At 40.5% G+C, this 21,420-nt stretch overlaps 1 protein-coding gene across 2 annotated transcripts in view; it reads right to left on the reverse strand.

Moving 5' to 3' along the window:
* RTN4IP1 (reticulon 4 interacting protein 1) overlaps nucleotides 1-21,420 on the reverse strand; it is a 46,554-nt gene that overhangs the window by 11,173 nt on the left and 13,961 nt on the right. For both annotated transcript variants that reach the window (XM_029945217.1, XM_029945216.1), the window contains exons 5-7: nucleotides 13,784-13,832; nucleotides 5,594-5,730; nucleotides 1,674-1,857 (exon numbers count right to left, since the gene is read on the reverse strand). In XM_029945217.1, coding sequence (XP_029801077.1) covers nucleotides 1,674-1,857; nucleotides 5,594-5,730; nucleotides 13,784-13,832 — 370 coding nt within the window. The remainder of the gene's footprint in view (nucleotides 1-1,673; nucleotides 1,858-5,593; nucleotides 5,731-13,783; nucleotides 13,833-21,420) is intronic.

Below are 21,420 nucleotides of genomic sequence, written 5' to 3' on the forward strand. Positions count from 1 at the left end.
TCTTCTTTTTATGGTGGTGGGGGTGGTTATGTTTAATTGAAGTTGCTTTTACAGCACCAAAGACTTAATCATCCATTTTCTATATAAAAAGTAGCTACTTTTTCCCATGGACCTCAAGTATACTGTAGTATAGAGGTGGAATTTAAGGAAAGGTATTAAGCAGGCTGTGTTTTAGCTTATGGGCAGGTAATAAATTATATCAAGTATCTTGAAAGTATCATAGATAAGCTGCTATATTACAATCGCCACTTCAGATAGCTGTGAAATTAGGTGATTAACTAGTTGGTACCTAACCTTCTAATTTCTGTATAAGTCTAACTACATGAAATAGAAGTGGGGGTTTTGATTTTTTTACTTTGCTTTTCTGTTTGGAGTATCATTGAAACTACTGTATTGTAAATGACGGAAAATAATTGCATATGTTAAAAAAATAAATTGTATAAAAAAATAAAATTAAAATATGCAAAAAAAAAAAATATGGGTCAGTGCTGGTTACCCTGGCGTGATGACTCACAACCTTTACACTCACCGGGGAAACTTTTGCTGCCTTTTTCTGGAGTCTCAAGTATGTCTAATTTTGAAAAAACAGAATTTATCTTGTTTTCCCCTATCACTTATACCATGTGAATATTAATTCCGATTTTAAGCCACTGACCTGGAATTACCAGGAACAGGCACCGTGGCACTATGTAGGCCTGTCCCTGCTGTGAGGACAATGGGCTATCGTGTTCAGTAGGGAGCACCCTCTCAGGCTCGGCCTGGAGTCCTGCAACTACAGCTGCTGAGCACTAAGCCTCGGGCCACCACACACTGGACTTGTTCCGCTGGTGAGAAAGCTCCTTACGCCTCTGGTCACAGTGGCCCCAGTGACAGAGTCAGGCTGACCAGAATGCAATCAACAGCTAATGTTATCTGATTCACACAGGATGTGCAGTGTTAGGACAAGCTGATATGATTCTAGAAAAAGCATCATGTTCTATTTGCCTTTGCAGTCTCACTAAAGAGAGAACACAACTTCCTTCCGGTTTTTGAAACTCAAAAAAATGCCCACAGTCCTCTACGGGTCTGAAAGCTCCAGTCGAGAGATCACTGGCATAACCCAGTGCTAGGACAATGGACACAACGAGCTCTACACAGTCCTAATGAAGCTGCCCCCCTCATATACAAGAGCCTGCCTGCGTTAAGACTGGTGAAGCAGACAGAAGGCTATCGGGTACAGGCAAGAAGGAAGCAGAGGGTGGATCAGACGGAATCGTGAAAGGTAATAATAGCTACTAATAAATGTTAACACTTATTAAGAGTGAGCAGAGGGTGTGTCAGATGGAATCACAAAAGGTAATCATAGCTAATAATGAAGATTAACACTTCATAAGAGTATTGTATGTACTAGGCACTTTGGCAAACTCTTTACATGGATTATCTCACTTAATCCTTATGACACGCAGTAAGGTAGATACCATGTCCTATTAGTTTTCTCTTACAGGTAAAGACATCAGGGCTTAGTGACATTAAGTGACTTGCAGGTTACACAGCTATTAAGTGGAGTCTGGAATGGGAATCTGATCAGCGGCTGTGCCATGCTGCCTCCAAGATGGAGAAAAAAAAACTACGTGGAAACAAATTTCCAGAGACATGAGGCACCTGCTTGCTCTCCCCAAGACCCTCCTCCCTACCTTCAATGCCTTAGAACCCACGGTGACTCCTGTCTGCAACATGCCATCTGCTATGCCTAGTTGGTCCATGTTCAGGAGAAAAGGAGTCACCAAAGTCACATACGTGGCTCCTGACCATTTCTTGAGGAAATTTAGAGCCCATGTTTCAGTGGATCCACCAACATTATCAAGAATGAAATCGAATCTGGAAAGAAAAAAAAAAATCAAGTCAAAACATCCTTGTTAGTCTTTACCTACGGCTCCATCCCCCTTCACTGCCATCACCAACCAGCTCTTAGCACACAAACTTCCCCGTGGCATGCCACCCGGCAAGGGGGCGGCTGTTTTGACAAAGGAGAAAAGGGCACACCCACTAGCCCACTCTGACTTTTTCCCACAATAGGTCAAATGTGACTAATTTTTCATCGTAAAATCATCTCATTTTTCTAATACTTTAAGAATGACTTAAGGGGCGCCTGGGTAGTTCAGTCAGTTGAGCGTCCAGCTTCAGCTCAGGTCATGATCTCACTGTTCATGGGTTCGAGCCCCGCACTGAGCTTTGTGCTGGCAGCTCAGAGCCTGGAGCCTGCTTCCAGTTCTGTGTGTCCCTCTCTCTCTGCCCCTCCACTACTCATGATCTGTCTCTGTCTCTCAAAATAAATAAATGTTAAAAAAAAATTTTTTTTAAAAGAATGACTTAAATAAGGGGTTCTCAAGCAAGGGCAATTTTGGTTCCCAGAGGACATATTAGGCAATGTCTAGAGACATTTTTAGTTGTCACAACTGGGGGGAGTGGGGGGAAGGGCTGCTGGCACCGAGATGCCCAGGATGATGTATATACACAGAATGCACAGGACAGCTGCTCACAACAACAAATTATCCGGTCCCTCATGGCAATAGTTCAGAAACTAAGGTTGCCAAGGTTGAGAAACCCTGACCTAAGCTTTATGGGAAACTGCAAAACAAACTATCCAAGATAAGTCAAAGTACTCAGTGCATTTGAATACTTGAAAGAAAAGTACATAAATGTTTTCACCCATTGAATAATTTGCTTTTATTCCCTCCATATCAGAACTGCATCCTCTTCATCTTCTGGAATTTACTGCTATCGTTTGGCTTCAAGCACAGCATCGGGACAATGTATGGAACAACCAACAATCTACTCTCAGTCTTCAGCTGTGCTCTTACACACCCCCAAAACCCAGTCCTATGGTATCTCCAGGGGTTGATAGATATTCAGCTTCTTAAAGCTGATCTAAACCTGTTATAATCACTGCATTCCACTTACAGGGGATAAAACCCAATAATGCTTTTAAATACTTTATAAACAAATATCTATTTAGAAAATGCATGCTTAGAAGTTAAGCAAGTTAATAAATGAATTCCGTTTTAGTAAATCCCTTTTCTCTTTTAAATTCATCTGCATGAAGAAAAACATCAAAGCCTCTAAAACCAGTTTTGGCCAAATTTGTGGATCTTGAGCCTGCCTTTCAAATGGAACCAAATTAAAGAAGGACAAATAAAAACCAAAGGATAGAAGAATGACCTTACTAGATAACTACTCTTCTCATTAGAAAAGAACAGAAAATTGTTTTTACGAGTTTCAGTTTCTACTTCATTCCTAAATTTTGAATAAACAAACATAACGATACTGAATGTAAAGAAAGTTCACAGGCTGCCTGGTATTATAGAATAGGTAGTGCCTGGAAAAGGAGTCCAGAGACAGACTCTCCCACTATTCCTTAAGTGGCATGACCTTGAGTTTTTGCAAAACTCCGAAGTCCTCTGCCCCTCAGTTTCTCAACTGTAACATGACAGATTTGGACTGAAGGATTTCAAAGCCCTTTACTGCTGCAAAATTCTAAGACTCGAATCTAAAAAGCTGCAATTTGAAAGGAGAAATAAGTTTATTCTTGGTGGATTTGAAGGCCAAATTCCAGGTAAAGATTACAAAGATTAACTGAAATCGAAGTTGTCAAAGAATAAAAAAATCAAACAGTTTGGCATCTGCAAGCTAGAGATTCCCCTACCCAAAAAGGAGCAAGGTCGCTGTGAAAAAATGCAGAGGGGCAAAATGTGGCATACTTTTGGGGGCCAGCCTGAGTACGCTCCACTTTTCCATTTGTCAAGTTCTCTGTTCTCTAGTGACAAAGTCCAGATGTGTATAAAATTTAAGGTAGATACGGGGAAAGAGTTGGCCTTGGACTCAGTTTCATGCTGTTATTACTAGAGCAGTAGAAGACAGGAGACCAACTGAAACTCCTCTATCTGGAAACCAGCTGTCGGAGGCCCAGAGACACCCAGGTCCTGATGCCACCGACAGGAAATAGCTGATAAGATCTCTGCAAGGGACAGTGTGATTCCTCAAATATGCCAAGTGTGCTTCTGCCATGGGGCCTTTATATTTGCTGTTATCTCTACCTGAACAAGTGCTCTTCTCCTAGATTCCCTCAAAAATTCATCACACAAAATTTTTATTGAGCACCTACCGTATGTTACTATACTGTTCCAGGTGGAGGGACACAGTAGGGGACCAAAAAAAATTCCAATTTTCCTGACTTACTCTGAAAAGCCTCTACTCCAATGCCTCAGAGGTCTTCTTAACCCCACCCCAAAACGTCCTCCTCCCGCTCATTTTTTCCCCTCCTTTCCCTACATCAGTGTTCTCAGGAGCACTTGCCACTGAGACCTTCCCTACTGGAGCAGGAGCCCCCCAGAAGTGGTGGGGGACCCGTGTTGTTCTCCATTCTATCTGTATCTCATGCCTGGAACACAGCCCAGCACAGCAGGTGCTGCCATAGGGAGCCGGCCAGCTCCTGAGGGCCGCACCGCCACAGGGCCGCTGGGAGTGGGCACTGCTAGCTGACAAAGGCTAGCTAGTGTCCAATGGGGCTCCCCCCTTCTTTTAAATCCATGAAAATACAGTTGGCCCATGAATAGGTTTGAACTGCACAGGTCCACCTAAACTCAGATTTTTTTCCCCAATAAATACAGCACATGTTGTAAATTTATTTTCTCTCATAATTTTCTCAGTAACATCTTCTTTTATCTTACTTTATCCTAAGAATACAGTATATCATATATATATAATCTACTAAATATGTGTAATTGACTATGTTACTGGTAAGGCTTCTGGTCAACAATAGGCTACTTAATAATTAAGTTTTGGGGAAGTCAAAAGTTAGACACAGATTTCCTGACTCATGGGGGTTAGGTAGTAGTCTTGACCTCCACGCTATTCGAGGGTCTACTGTGCACTTCTACTCAAAGTGGACAAGAATAACTGGCTTCCAAAACCTAACAAAAAAAGGGAAAGAAAGCCTCTGAAAAAGAAGCAATAAAACATCTTTCCAAACGCTCCTTAGCTGTGTTCTCAGCTGCAGTTCTGTCTTGGCTACACGAAGACCAGATTCATCAGCACCTCTTGCCCAAGCCACCGAGAGCAACAGGGTCCGAACGAATCACTGAATCTACTCCTGTTTGATATATTCAACCAAACCACAGCCTGGCATTCAGATGCACTGAGAACATCCACAGTATTCTGATTACCAACATTTCTACTGCCTTTGTTTGTTGCCTTTACTAAGCCAAAACGCTGCAAGCATGTTTAATGCTAATCATGCAATTTTCCTGTACTGCTCCATGTTTTTCCTGTGATGACAAATGCCACTAAATGGAACACCCTTCCAATTTTGTCTTTAGAACTCTTACAAACCAACAATAAAAGTTAACTTAAAAAATTAACAAAAGGCCATGCAAGCAAAGTATCTTCCTCAGTACGTATCACCTCTGGAATTAGAATGGAAACCACCCCAAATGACTTCTTAATGAAATATTTTTAGAGACTCCAATGTGATTGCAAAGTCGCCAAACCATTCAGCCCTGCACGATCAACTGTCTTTGCTCCCACTTCCCAATGTGAATACTGTCCTAATACATACGGTTTTAAAGATTTCAACTGCTCTTGCATATTTCCAGATTTGTAATCAATTACGTCATCTGCCCCGAGCTTCCTTACAAGTTCGCTGGCATCCTGAGAGCAAACTGCAGTCACATGAGCATTCCATGCTTTCATTACCTGTCCAAAAAGAAAAGAAAAAAAAGGGCGGGGGAGGGGGAAGGTGTAAAAAACTGACGGCACTTTTTGAAAAAATAGTTGGCACCCATATGTGCATTTTTCAGACTAATCTCTAGAGAACTCTAAGTGCTGTCTTAACAAGAACTACAGGAAGTCACCTGTCAGAGACCTAGTAAAAATGATTAAACTTTTATCCACCAAGAAAATTCCAAGAAATAGATCTCTTTTTCCTGGACAGGACAACCAGTCACCTTGTTGTCATTAAGTCATGATCAATCCACTTAGAGAAGAACTCAGTACCTCACCAGTACCAAGAGATAGGAGTTGACAGCCTCAGCTTTAGCCCCTCAGTGATGACAAAGGTAATTGGCAAAAACAACAAAAATCCATGTCCTCAGAAAATGATAATTTTAAACATGTCCAGAATATAAAAATGTACCATCTCTTCATCTGCTTCTCCAGTAAGTGTTGGTACACTTGAGTTAGACAGAGGTACCAAAAAAGCAACCAGCCATTAGGTACGAGATAATTAATGAAAAAGTACTCTTAAATAGAAATGGAAGAAAACTGGCCATTTTAGGGGCACCTGGGTGGCTCAGTCGGTTAAGCATTTGACTTCAGTTCAGGTCATGATCGCAGTTAGTGAGTTCGAGCCCTGCATTGGGTTCTGTGCTGACAGCTCAGAGCCTGGAGCCTGTTTTTGATTCTGTGTCTCCTTCTCTCTTTGTCCCTCCCCCTGCACATGCTATGTCTCCTTCTATCTCTCAAAAATAAATAAAAGTTAAACATTTAAAAAAAAACTGGCCACTTTATTTTCAAAATATGGGTCACATCCTCTCTTTTGGAGTAAAAATGGAGCAACTAGACTTAAGTAAAATGAACTGAATTCTATTATTATTTAAGATTAAGTACAGAAATCATCCTTCCCCAAAACTGCTGTTCTTTTCTACAATGACAATTTCATAGACTTTAAAGGGCATCATTAACAGCCTGAGAATAGTTGTTTGAAGTTCATGGAGTAATTTTTGTACTGATGATCATAAGTCATAATGGATCAGCTGTTTTCTCAATCCTGTCCCAAGTATCATTTTCCTGAGTTTTCTTTATAGGAGTTGCAAAGGTTCATTAGAAGATAAGAAATCTGTGTTTATTGTGCTCACCACTGAATCCATACTCTGTGACATACACAGGTACTAATAAATACCTGGTAAATATAAAAACTAAACAAAGAATTTTAAAACCATCCATAAACTTACCTAACTACTCACTTTTAAAAAGCAAAAGCAATATTGACCAAGGGTTTATATGCCCTGGAAATCTGAGGGGCATTAAAATTTAGGAGTTACCTCACATACAATGTATTATGTTTATGGGCTGTTAAAACAGAAATACTTGAGTATAATAACATGCTGCCATCAGCAGCAAGCCCCAAACTAAAGGAGGTGCAAAACGTAATCCAAGATGAATATCCAGTATCCATCTTAAAAATCTGTTAAGGAAAAATGAAATCCTGTTGTAAGCAGTTAATATGTGCATTAAATCCTCAGGAAGACTATGTCCCATGTTGAAAGAGTTCAATGATTTTTTTTCCCTCAAATTCCTAGTTTTTCCTCTCCCACTTAGAACTATCTAGTATCCTTGAACCCTATTTTTTTTAATTTTTTAATGTTTATTTATTTCTGAGAGAGAGAGAGACAGAGAGAGAGAGAGAGACAGAGTGTGAGCAGGAGAGGGCAGAGAGAGAGAGAGGGACAGAATCCGAAGCAGGCTCTAGGCTCCAAGCTGTCAGCACAGAGCCTGACGCAGGGCTTGACTGCACGAACTGTGAGATCATGACCTGAGCCGAAATAAGACGCTCAACTGACTGAGCCACCCAGGTGCCCCTGAACACTATTAAAGACTCTCAAAAACACTTTTAGCTTTAAAAAAGGATTATGCCAAATAAAACACACGTATAGGAAATGCCAGAAGGTAGACCCCACTCAGCTAAAGAGGGAGGATGTGGCAAGCATGCTAAAACCTCTTCCAGGTGTCTGGCCACAAGCCCCTCCCTTCCAAGAAGCCACCATTATCACGGTATTTAAAGTAATCATCTCTTTATATTATAAAACATAGTTTTATCACCTAACCGTGCACTCCCTAGACACTTCAATTCAGTCTTACGCATTTAAAAAAATAGGAGATCTTCTAAGTCTCTTTAAACTACAGGTTCCTCTTTTAGCCCTTCACTTTCTTATAATTTATTGGTGGAAGAATCCAGGCCATCTGACCCGTAGAGTTTCCCACAGTCTGGAACTTCTGATTGCACACTCAGGGGCCATTCCACATGCTGCTTTGTCCTTTGTGTTTTCTCTTTCAGTCTCATTACAAGATAGTGTCTAGCAAAATTGTTAAGAGGCACATAATGTCTGGTTATTGCCCTTCGGAAGGTCTTAGCAGCTATTTAATAGTGGTTGTAAAATACTGATATTCTAATTCTTTTTTCATTTAGTAGTTGGAATACTATTATAAAGAAACATCTCCCTTCATATATTATTTTGCTTATTCAGGCTTACAGTTTATATAGGAAAGGCAAGACAAATAACTGTTTCTCCTTTACCAGTTTATAAAAATAAATTGCTTCCCTATCATTTTCCAAAAGTGACCATTTAAAAAAGATATATTAATTCATGTATCTGAAGAATTTTAATCTATTGTATAACCATCACTGAAGCTCAAATTGTCACATCTTTGACAGCTTCTTCAAGTTGGCTCCTACTTTTTTTTTAATGTTTACTTTTGAGAGAGAGCACATGCACAACCAGAGGAGGGGCAGAGCTCGAGGGGCACAGGGGATCCAAAGAGGGCTCCCTGCTGACAGCAGAGAACCTGATGCAGAGCTTGAATGCGTGAACTGCGTGATCATGACCTGAGCCAAAGGCAGATGCTTAACCAACTGAGCCACCCGGGCAAACCAGCTCCCAGTCTTTCTCACACGACTCCAGTAGGTTCTGATAGTTTTCCTGCTATTTCATATATTCTAGGCTCATTCCTGTACATTTTGTGTCCTAGATCTAAAATCTGCTGTTTCTCCAAGAAGTCTTGCATTCTTTTGCTGAGCAATGATCTATCAAGAGATAGCTTTACATACACAAAGTATCTCTTGAGTTCATATTGATACCTCCAATTCAAATTCAGGGCTACAAAGCTTCTACTTAAATTTCCTGTTTTACCTGTATCTCCCTTCTTCCACACATCAAATTCTGGCTGTCCAAGACACAAGGCATGACCATTAAAATATGCCATAAATACTTGTTTTTCTCTATTGTACATTATATACATAATAGTCTCTGAGTAATAACATTATTACTACTAACACTTCTGACCTGACTAATAAAAGCATTAGAATTTTAATATATGCTCTCCCAAATTTTCCCCCTTATAAAAAAGAGTTGTGCTGTATTTGCCTCATCAGAGCATCTGGCTTTTATACAAAGTATTCTTTCTAAGCCCTTAGTTTTAGTTCTACAGATAAATTTTTACATTTAACATTTCCCACCAGTCCTTAATTTGATGTCTCACCAGTCATTTTAGTTGTCAGAAGCTCATGCTTTAGTAGATTTCTTAGAAAGGGGTAGGAACATATTCCCCAAGTTCTAAGTTATTAACAGTTCATATGTGATCTTTTTATGTGAAGGCTAGTTCAGCTGTATATAAAATTAGTATAGTGTGAAGACATTCAAGCAAGAGTATACAAAATATGTTACTCCATCCTTTCCCCCTGGCATTAACAGCATTGCTGTCAAAAAGTTTGATGCTAATCTAATTTTTACTTCTGAGTCACAGAAGTGGCTTTTCTTTTAAAGGTGTCCCAAGGCTTTTTTTTTTCTTTTTCTTTAAAAACTGATAATTTTCCTAGGGTTTTCCTTGATATTGCTCATTCTTAAGCCCTGTTCTTAGATAAGTGCTATGGTCATGTAATATGTAGTTTCAAATCATTTAATTTCAGGAAAATAAGGAAGTTTCTTGAATTACAGATTTTAGTATTTGTTCAGCTCCCTTGCTTTGGTTTTCCTCTTCAGAGTGTCCTACTATCCATATATCAATCTTCTTTGCTGTCTTCAATATTTGACCCTTTCTCTTGCATCTGTTTTCCTTGTTTTCTTTTGTAATTTAAACTTTTTCCTATTTGCACATTCTATTTCTATTTAGGGCAGCATTATCGATTGTGTTTAATGCTACTGAATTCCTTCTAGTTTAGTCTTCATTGCTAAGTAATTTTTTGGTTTACTTTTATGTTTTTACCCCAAGTTTTTCAAATTCTGTTTTTCTGTTTTTTCATGGCTTATTTTTAATTTTTTAAACTTGTTTTGAAATTGTAGGCTATATTTGGGGGCACCTGGCTGGCACAGCCAGTAGATTAGGTGACTAAATCTCAGGAGTATGAGTTCAAGCCCCACATTGGATGGGGAGCCTACTTGAAAAAAAATTAGAAATCATAGGTTACATTTGATCTGTCCTGTGGGCATGTTTTCTGATGTGTTATTATCATCTACAGATATGTTATTCTACTCTTTATTCTCATCATAACTTTGTATGAGATCAAACCTTGATACTTTCCTACTATTGTTTTTATTTTATTAAAATATTTTTATGTGGCTCAGTCAGTTAAACATCTTACTTCAGCTCAGGTCATGATCTCACAGTTTGTGGGTTCAAGCCCTGCGTTGGGCTCTGTGCTGACAGCTCAGAGCCTGATGCCTGTTTCAGAGTCTGTGTCTACCTCTCCTTCTGCCCCTCCCTGGCTCACACTCTGTCTCTCTCACTCTCTCAAAAATAAATATCAAAAAAAAACTAATAAAAATATTTTTGTTGTAAAATATAACACAGAAAAGTACATGGAATATAAATGCATAGCTTAACAAATTATTACAAAGCAAACAATATTGTGAACATCACTCCATATTAAGAACTAGAACACACATCATGCTCATGAGTCTCCTTATCTTCTCCCTCCCAATCAAAGCCCCCTCACTCTTAAAAGTAACATTACCATCTGGACTATTACATGACTCTTTTGACCTTGTTTTTTTTTTAAGTCTTACTCTCTAGGTAGGCCTCCTTAAACACTACTGTTTAGTTTTACCTGTTCTTGAATGTCATTAAATGGAATCGAATTGGCTATCTCTGACTTCTTTCACTAATATGCTGCTCATAAGATTCATGTACTTCATTGTGTGCAACTACGGTTTTCATGACTATATAACATTCCAATGTAAAAATGTACCACAATTTATCCACTTTACTATTGATGAACATTTGAGTGTTTCCAGTGGGGATAATAACTTAAATTCTGGTACATGCATGTTAACTGTACATATAATTATAGAGAATATTCATAAAAGTGGAAATTTCAGGTTGCCATAAGGCCATCTACATTCAGATTTAGATGATGCCCAGTGATTCCCCAAAGTGCTGTACCAATTTACATTCTACTCAGCAGGATATGGCATTTTTCTTTTCCTCACACCCTCTCTCCTTTTCCTTTCTTCCATTTAGTTATTCATTAACCTACATGTGACTTAAAGTCAAGGTGTGCATCTCCTAGGAGGCCTCTCCCTTTCCCCTAATTTAGTTAGCAGGTAGATGAAAAATTCCAGCACTTATCGGGGTCTTCAGAAGATCAAGATGGGGTCTGGGTGGGAGAGCACAGCACCCGACGTCTCCCTTCTGGAAAGTGACGCAGCATGGCCTCTGCGTACACTCACTAGCCCCATATTGTAGACGGGGCCTCTCTGCACACTGAGCCCCCTCCCCTAGAAATCACTCAGCTAAACCTTCAACCATAATGAAAACAGCCTTCAGGTGCCATCCTGTTCCTAAAAGCTGTGGGCACTGTTTTGTTTTCTTCTGTTAGAGAAAAAATTCATATAAAAACATAAAAGTCAACATTTTAGCAATTTTAAACATACAATTCATTATGTACATTCACAATGTACAATCATCACCACTAATTCTAGAACATTTTTCTCACCTCAAAAATAAACCGCATGCCCATTAAGTAGTCATTCCCCATTCCTTCCTTCCCTAGCTCCTGGCAGTCACTAATCTGCTTTCTGTCTCCATGGATTTGCTGCTTCTGGACAAGATATAAATGGAACAATACAAAATGTGTCCTTTTGCATCTGGATTCTTTCACTTAGCATAATGTTTTGATCAATGTTGTATCACGCATCAGAACTTCACCCTTTTTTATGACTGAATAATATTTCATGTGTATGTATCTACCACATTTTCTTTATCCATCAAGTGATAGACATTAGGGTTGTTCCCACTCTTTGGCTACCATGAATATGGATGCTGCTATGAACATCTGTGTACAAGGTTTTGTCTGAACATATGTTTTCATTTCTCTCAGGTATATACCTAGGAATGGAACTACTAAGTCTTTTCTTTTTCATGTTTATGTATTTTGAGAGAGAGAGAGAGAGAGAGAATGAGCGTGCACACACATACACAAGCAGGGGAGAGGCAGAGAGAGAGGGAGAGAGAATTCCAAGCAGGCTCTGCACTGTCAGCACAGAACCTGACTCTGGGCTCCATCTCATGAACTGTGAGATCACGACCTGAGTCGAGATCACGAGCGAGAATCTTAACCAACCGAGCCACACACGTGTCCCTGGCACTACTAAGTCGTATGGTAATTCTATGTTTAACATTTTAAGGAACTGCTGAACTGTTTTCCATAGCAGCTGCAGCATTTTACACTCCCCCTAGGGTGTGTGAGGATTTCAGTTTCTCTACATCCTGGTCAACATGGCCATCTTCTGTTTTTTTTTTTTTCAATAGCTATCCTAGTAGGAGTGAAGTGATAACTCACTATGGTTTCGATTTGCATTTCCCTAATGACTATTGATGCTGACATGGGCTTATTGGCCATATGTAAATCTTCTCTGAAAAAAAAAAGTTTATTTAAGTCCTTTGCTAATTTTTTAATTGGGTTGTCTTTTGTTGAGTTGTGAGAATTCTTTACATATTCTAGATATTATACCCTTATTAGAGAACCAATTTACAAATATTTGCTCTCTGTATGTCATCTTTTTCCTTTCTTGATGTTGTCTTTGAGGCACAAAAACTTTTAATTTTGATGAAGTCTGATTTATCTGTTTTTTCTTCTTCTGGTGTTTGTGCTTTTGGGGTCATACTTAAAACTCTGCTGCTAAATCCAAGGTCATAAAGATTTATTCTTATTTACTTCTAAAAGTTCAACAGTTTTAGGTTTTATGATTAGGTCTTTGACCCAGGCTGAGTTAGTTTTCACATATGATGTATCATTCTTTTGCATGTGGATATCTAGTTGTTTCAGCACCATTAACTGAAAAGACTATTCTTTTCCCTATTTGATGGTCTTGCCACCCTAGTAAAAAAATCAACTGACCACAGATGTATGGTTTTATTTCTGGATGCTCAATTCTATTTCACTGACCTGTATGTTTATCTTTATGCCAGTATCACATTCTTTTGGTTACTGTAGTTTTGTTGTAAGTGGTTAGACGGAGAGATGTACATCCTCCAACTTTGTCCTTTTTCAAGATTGTCGATTTGGGGTCCCTTGCAATTCCATATGCATTTTAGGATCAGCTTGTTCATTTATGCAAAAAAGGCAGCTGCCATTCTGATTGGACTGCACTAAATCTGTAGATCACTTTGGGGAAATCCTGCCATCTTTATGGTATTTTGGCTACTACATTTCTATATACATTTGAGAACCGGCTTATCAATCTCTACCAAATTACAAACTTCCATCCACCTGCACCGTCCCTAGTGTTCCTTCCAAAAAGCCTTCCTACATTTCTTATAGAGGACATCAGTAAACTGACTCACATATTAAACCACTGGAGACATTAATGCTTCCTTCTACATTAGGAAACTTCCTTCTTAGAAGAGCAAGCTGAAATTACAATAAACTTACTGAACCTATCTTTCTCTCGGCTTTAAAAAAATAATTTATAGTGTGTGAATTTATAAATTCATGAAAATCTTCATATTCACAAGATTAAAAAAACTGTCTTACCTGTATAGCAAAAGTACCAACTCCACCCGAAGCACCCAAGATTAAAACACTGCAGTGCAAAAGAAATTACAATTAATGAAAACATTAGGTCAATATAACTGGATAAATAAACAAGAGGTTTTCAATAAGAACTGACTCAAAGATAAATAATTCCCAAAGCAAATAAAGTCATTCAACTTCCCATGGTTATATCACACAAGGATTTTCATTTTAGGCTCACCAAGAATCTGTAAATGCTTAAAGTTAAACATTCTATGAACTCTTTACCAAGAACACCAAATACCAAAAATATCAAAATACCAAAAATACCAGCATACTATATATTTTTTTAAGTCGCTCAGATGGTTCTTGGTAACATATGTTTTACAATTTTTCCAGGCTAAAATTACCATAACTTTCTCTATAAGAGGGAGCTATGGGATCCTTTTTAGTGTGTTGCAGTAGATTCAGTAGCTCTCTAAGAAAAATCACATTCCTGACCACATTCCTGCCAAAGTCGAATAAACGTCTTTTGTTCAGACATGTCCTGACAAGCTCATCAACTTTCATAAATGGAAATCAATCTTATCCTCCATTTGGCTTCCTGTTAAAGCAGATGAATCTGTCCTATCAGCACAAATAACCTTGGGCTCCAAGTTTTTACTCCATTTGCTCTCTGGAGCCCTCTTGGCCCTCTAGACCAAGGGTGTTCAGCTTGGAGTTTAGGGATGAGTGGGGGTGGGGAACACCCTCTGAAACTGTGAACTGACTCTAATAACATACAAAATTTGGTGTGATTCTGTATACATGCACTGGGGAGGAGAGGGATACAGACTAATTTTCCCAAAGTATATGAGCCGTTAAGAGAATCATTAGTGAAGAATCACTGCTTTCCGGATGCTTACCTTTTCTTCTTATATTAAGCCAGAGCACCAGCGAAGTGCCTATTTGAACTGTGTCATTTTAGGTCCCTAGAAAATCGTTTGTATTAACTGCACTTCAATGTTACCCTACCAACATAGAATGAGGGATATTATAAAGAGTGTTTGGTATTTGACACCACATTTGCTAAAGAAATACTGCAGGGAGAATTCTTCATTCTCTTCCTGAGTAGACACAGAAAAATGTTTTTCTAAAGACCAAAAGTGAGAGTAGCTAAGCTTCTATTTACCTGTCACTGTAAATCATGGGGCTGCAGTTGTGGGTCCCTCTTCCCCACCCTCTCCTCAGTTCTGTGCCTCACTCCACTCCAGCCTCAGTGACCTCCCTGCTGCTCCCTCAACATCCCAGACAAGTCTTCCGCCTCAGGGCCTTTTCGGAGTCATTTCCTCTGTCTGGGTTGCTGTTCGCTCCCACATCCTCCAGGCTCTCTCCCTCGCCCTGTCTCACTCCTCATCTTACCTTCTGTTTCATTTTATTGCCACGGATACCGTCTAACATCCCAAATCATTTTGCTATTATGGGGTTTGGATTCTGTGCCTCTCTCACCGCCCTTAACATGCCAATCCTGGGTTCCTATTCGCTTAGTCCCAACCCAAAACGACCTCCTCTCTCTCAGCTCCAGTTTCCCAAACTCTGTGGGTCCCTCTTGACTTGGCAGCTAGAAAGTGCAGAGAATTTTGCCACCTGTCTCGAGCAAGTACACAGGATCTCGGGACATGCAATCTGTCTACAATCCTAACCCTAGTTTCAGTATATGTTTTTCTCTCTTGCCCAGATCACAGAAGGCTGTTTGTCACCCTGTAGGTCTTAAAAGTTACTACTAGAATTTCTGAGCCAGCTATCCCCTTTGAAAATAATACTACTAAATGCAATTAAAACAAGTCTTCTTGTTAAATTGTGTTCCTTCTAGAAAAATTACTTTCAATTTTCAAAGAATTACAAGGTGCACAGAATGGAAAAAAACCTCAAAGACGAACTCCTCTAAAATCTTTCAATTCACACATTGAATAGTTTGAGTACTTCCTAAACGGAGGGAGAATGGGAGGCATTAAAATTGCCTCACAGACATATCCAAAAATAAATTCATCCAAGAAATATTCTCCTCTCTTATTCTGGCCCATTTTTATAGAAATGTAATAAGTCAAACATTCATGTAAAATTCTTCACAATCTAATCTTTATCTCAACTCTAACTTTGATTTCCTAAATAGAACCCCCTCAGCCACCCTGGTCCCCTCACTCTTATGCCCACGTCCCATGTATACTGGCCCATTCCTCAGACCCTCACATGCCTTCACTGCCTGCTGAGGTCTCCCTGCCCTGGGAGCCAAATCCATTTTCCTGCACCCCTAAAAAAAACCCCAAACTGGGTATCAATGCCATGCTGTTAGCCTTCACCTATGCGCTTGCTTCCCAAGCTATTCTGGAAGGCTTCGAGAACAGAGACCACGTATTATGAAGCACTGGGCATACTACCTGGGATGCAACAGATGCCCGATGTTTCCTGGCTTTAAATATCCTCCAGGGGCACCTGGTGGCTCAGCTGGTTGAGTGTCAACAGGTCGTGGGTTTGAGCCCCACGTCGGGCTCTGTGCTGACAGCTCAGAGCCTGGAGCCTGTTTTCGGAGTCTGTCTCTCCCTCTCCCTCTCCCTCTGACCCTCCCCTGCTTACACTGTCTCTGTCTCTCAAAAAAAAAAATTTTTTTTTAAATAATAAATATCATCCAAATCAGCCCTTAATCCTATAATCGAGGCAAGGATTGCTACTACCTCAAGTGAGGGAATCACTCTGATATTTGGAAGACTGCATTAAAATTTCTTCCAGTGAAGAAAAAATTGAAATTCATTTCTACTTCTCTCCCTGGGAATGCTGTACTAAGAGGATACCAGGGACACCTGGGTGGCTCAGTCACTAAAACATCAGACTTTATTTTTTTAATTTTTTTTAACGTTTATTCATTTCTGAGAGACAGAGAGAACAGAATGTGAGTGGGCAAGGGGCAGAGAGAGAGGGAGACAGAATCCAAAGCTGGCTCCAGGCTCTGAGCTGTCAGCAAAGAGTCCAACGTGGGGCTCAAACCCACAAACTGTGAGCTCATGACCTGAGCCAAAGTCAGACGCTTAACCGACTGAGCCACCCAGGAGCCCCCAGACTCTTGATTTTGACTAAGGTCATGATCTCATGGTTCGTGGGTTTCAGCCCTGTGTTGGGCTCTGTGCGGACAGTGTGGAGCTTGTGTGGCATTCTCTCCCTCTCCTCTCGCTCTGCCCCTTCCCTATTCCCGCTCTCTCTCAAAATAAACAACAAAAAAAGAGGATACCAAATATAATGGCTGCTTAAGGATCCAACTGTCAGATACGTCTTGAGCCGTATTATGGTCAGCTCATCGCCTCCCATAACTCTTGACCCAAAGCATCCTTATTCCTCCAAATTAAAAAGCAAAAATATTGTTTCACAGCAGCACTTGGCAGAGGAGGGAGTGGTTCGACAACAGCAGCTTCAGTTCCTGATGTTGCCACTTGATGGCACCTCCACGTGCAAACCAGGCAAGGCGCAAGCCCGCTGGAGTGCCACAGTCAGTCGGCTGGTGAGGACGACCTGGGATGCACCATTCCCTGGCCCTGCAAACCCAGGTTTTGTGCAAATTCAATCAGGGTCTGCACTTTTCTTCAAGGTCTCAAAAAAAGGATAGTAGGCAAAATGAATTTTCAAGGCCAGCAATAGGTGGGTTAGTCCTCCACGGTTTGAAGTCCTGTGGCTGAACTAGCTATTCTTGTACTCTTCAAAGCACTACCAATACAAAGGGGAAATCATCGCTGTTGCTTACCCCCAGTGGCCCTTCATCAAAGTGCTATACAGCGGAAACACTTTCTACCCAGCTGGCTATAATGGTCACACTATATATTCGAGCTCATTGAAGTAGAAGTCTATTTGCTGAGTGAAGAATATTGCTTATTGTATAGAGCAAGTGCCCAGGAAATACTCTATTTGGAAAAAGCACTGTAATTCCAAATTGCCCAGACTTTTAATCACGTTCCTCTCTTCCTTCCTAAGTTCACATGTGGAGCTCTTTTTTTGAAGACAGTGGGGATCTGCACTGTGGCAGAGATAAAAAAAATACGGGAGAAAGTATGAATAATTATTACATACACCACATATGCATTCTTAAGCCCCACAACCTGATTTTCTCTGTCACTTCTGCCTAATCTCAGAATTCTGCCTAAACATACATTATGGTACTAACTCACTGTTGGCTTCTTTTCCATGACTGAGTCACTTTTTACTGTATCTGGGCACCTAAGTCCTCTACAATCACATTTTCAGTGTGACAGCCTGAAGAGGTAAGGCATCCACACCCAAAACGTCTTGCAAATAAAAAATATTTGAAACATACTACAAAACAGTCAGAGATCCAGAAACAAGGAATAAGCTTTCACATTTCTATATCCTGGCTTAGCCCAAGAAATCAAAAGGCCCGGACTGGGGATCCAGAGATGTGGGCTCTAGCCCCACTCCCTCACTAACTGAACCTGCCTGCCTCAGATTCATCTCCTGGGAAATGATGATCACCCTAGGAGCCGTGAAAAAGAAAAATTGGCTTTTTCAATCTTATTTAAGTTTATATTTAGTTTCCCCATTTTTCTAACAAAGAAGTCCTGATTCCCCCCAGACAATATACTTGGAGGGGGGGGAAGCCACAGAGCAAGATTAGAGTGCCCTCTATTTAAAGTCCTAATGGCTCAGTAACAAAGATGATTTAAATATGGCTAACTCTTCTAAAAGTAAAAAAGAAAAAAAAAGGTCTTTAAAACCTAAGGATGATAACGGGGCTCCTGGGAGGCTTAGCTGGTTGAGCATCTCACTCTTCATTCCAGTTCAGCTCATGGCGTCAGAGTTGCAGGACTGAGCCCCACACATCAGGCTTCAATCTCAGCTTGAGATTATCTCTTTTTCCCCTCCCTCTGCCCCATTTCCCAACTCGCACTCTAAAATTAAATTAAATTATATCAAATTAAATTAATATAGGAGCTCCTGGGTGGCTCAGTCAGTTAAGCATCTGACTTCGGCTCAGGTCATTATCTCTCATGAGTTCAAGTCCCATGTCAAGCTCTGTGCCAACAGCTCAGAGCCTGAAGCCTGCTTCAATTCTGTGTCTCCCTCTCTCTGCTCTCCCCTACCTCAGTCTGTCTGTCTCTCCCTCTCAAAAATAAACATTAAAGTGTTTTAATTAATATAAAAACTAGGGAGGCTGCTGAAAATGTTACCTCATTTAGTTTCTCATGCTAAATCTGAGGGGGAAAAAGGGTATCATAGCAAAATATAATATGCTAAATTTACTTCCTAAAGTGAGAAGCTTAACCTGAATAAGTAGAACTACAAGACAAATCAACCACACTCAGCCAAGATAGCCTAGATTTGTGTGTCCCCTCCTAAGCCTCTGTAATTCATGCAGACAGTCCTCAATTTGCAGAAGAGTTCACGTGTGAATTAGTTGTTTGGAACTGTAAACACATTTTCCCATGAAAACAAAGCTATTTATATATGTTGGCAAGGTGCCCAGGGTAGCAATTTATTAAGGCTTAGCTAACCCATAATGGACCGAGAACCTCATACACACTACAGCAATGATGGGTAATGAAATTCAGAACTTCAATCAGGCGTACTAGGAACACATCTCCGCAAGTGGGATAGGCAGTGGAAACCATCCCAAATCACGGCTTCCTTCAACCTGGCACAGAACAGAGAGAAGAAAGGAAGATGTTAGGAAAGAATGTTTATGATGGCAACAATACGATGGATAAGAAACAAAAGGTGCATAGTTGGTCAGAGAAAACTTACCACAGAGCTGACAGGGCTCAGGACACACCACCCCCCAAAATGGCACCTTGGCATGTTGAATATTTTAAGCTAACGGAAGCTGAGAAAGAGCATATCCGGGAAGGACTCCCTGACCTTCTTCCTGACACAGGTCATAAGACCCTCATGTGAGAGGTGTGCCCTATACCTTATCTCCAAGACAGAAGGGTACAGAGCGGAATCCCACCTGAAAGGCCTTGCTAAATTTCCCGGTTGATCATGCCTAGTTCACACCATTTGTCCTGTCACATTTTTTAAAAGACTCTTCACTCTTCATCAAACATAGTGTAAAAACACTCAGGTTTAACCACTTCTTCAGATCTTCACTTCCTTATGAAAGTCTCAGGTCACCTAAAACTCCTAAATGTGTGTGTGCTTTTCCCTTTTTAATCTGCCTTTTGCTTACAGGGCCCCAGGCCAGATCTCAGACTAGAAGAAAACCCCATTTTCCTTCTCTGCAGAGCCAATGAAGCTGCGGCTGCAGGCCCTTTCCTTACACAAGACCCTGAGATGAACCCCCAGCAAAGTATCTGTGTGGACATAGATTTTTGTAAAATGTGCAAATAATATATGCTAACGAAGGGTGGCAGAATAAGGTGCCCCCAGACATACCGCCATTGGCGTAAGGATTATTCTGGGCTGAAGGCAGTTAAGCAGCAGCAGGTACAAGGAAGCTCTGCCCTTCCTGTTTGCCTAAGAGCAGGACATACACCTCCAAAGGCACACCTCCTCTCCTAGCCACCAGGAAGGACAAGGTTAATCCCTAGAGATAACTTCAGACTCTTATCAGCGGAGGAGGCACCAACTTCAATCTGGATAACAAAATTTACCTTGCTTTTCCTGGTAACCTCTGCACTAATGGCCTTCCCCACCTTTTTGTCTTCTGTCTTTAGCCAAAGATGTTTTTTTCATGTTTTTTGTTTCTTTTTGAGAAAGAGAGAGAGACAGTGCGAGCAGGGGAGGGTCAGAGAGAGAGGGAGACACAGAATTCGAAGCAGGCTCCAGGCTCTGAGCTAGCTGTTAGCACAGAGCTCGACGCAGGGCTCAAACCCACCAACCACAAGATCATGACCTGAGCTGAAGCCGGACGCTTAACCGACTGAGCCACCCAGACGCCCTGAGCCAAAGATGTTTTTTTAGACTGAATTCTAAGCTAACCATCTGAGTTCCTCATTTTCCTCTAATAGTACCTCATTTATATGTGGAATACATATTAATAAACTGTTTTTCGCTTGTTAATCTTTTATTACAGAAGGCTCGGCAGAGAATTCAGGTAGAGGAATATGATTTTTCCTCCTCGGTTAACCACAATCCACTACAATTTCTGTCTCTTTCCATTTCTACACCCTCCTTTACACTTCCCCTCTTGACAGGTGACACGAGATTTGGCTGACGGAAACCATGGGAACTGACAGGGTTCAGGAGATGCTAGCCCACAGGGGAGGGAAATGCATTTGGAAGTACATTTGCTTTGGGGTTAGTGGAAAATACTGATGCAGTTCATAGTCCCTTCTGAGTAAAGTTAAGTTACTGCAGGCTGTTCCTGCTTAAGAATGCCTACTTCCTATCAAGTAAACGCAACAAAGCATCAAGAAATTGTTGTCTTATTATTATGATAGGTGAAGTACTGAGGTACCTAGTGCTGGATTAGGCAAGTAGTGAAGGAGAAAAATGGTTAAACAAGGTTTGAGATGCAGAGAAGCTAGTCTGTAGAAAGTTCTTCCAATTAAAAACATGTAAAAATTTATAATACACCTCTAATAAATTAATTTGTATATCAGGACCCACAAAATGGAGGCTACCCCATGGCCTGACCCACGTCACAAATCTATACCTATAAGTCTGCACTTACAAAGAAT

This window comes from Suricata suricatta, chromosome 7 (assembly GCF_006229205.1).
Source record: "Suricata suricatta isolate VVHF042 chromosome 7, meerkat_22Aug2017_6uvM2_HiC, whole genome shotgun sequence".
NCBI classification, from domain to species: Eukaryota; Metazoa; Chordata; class Mammalia; order Carnivora; family Herpestidae; genus Suricata; species Suricata suricatta.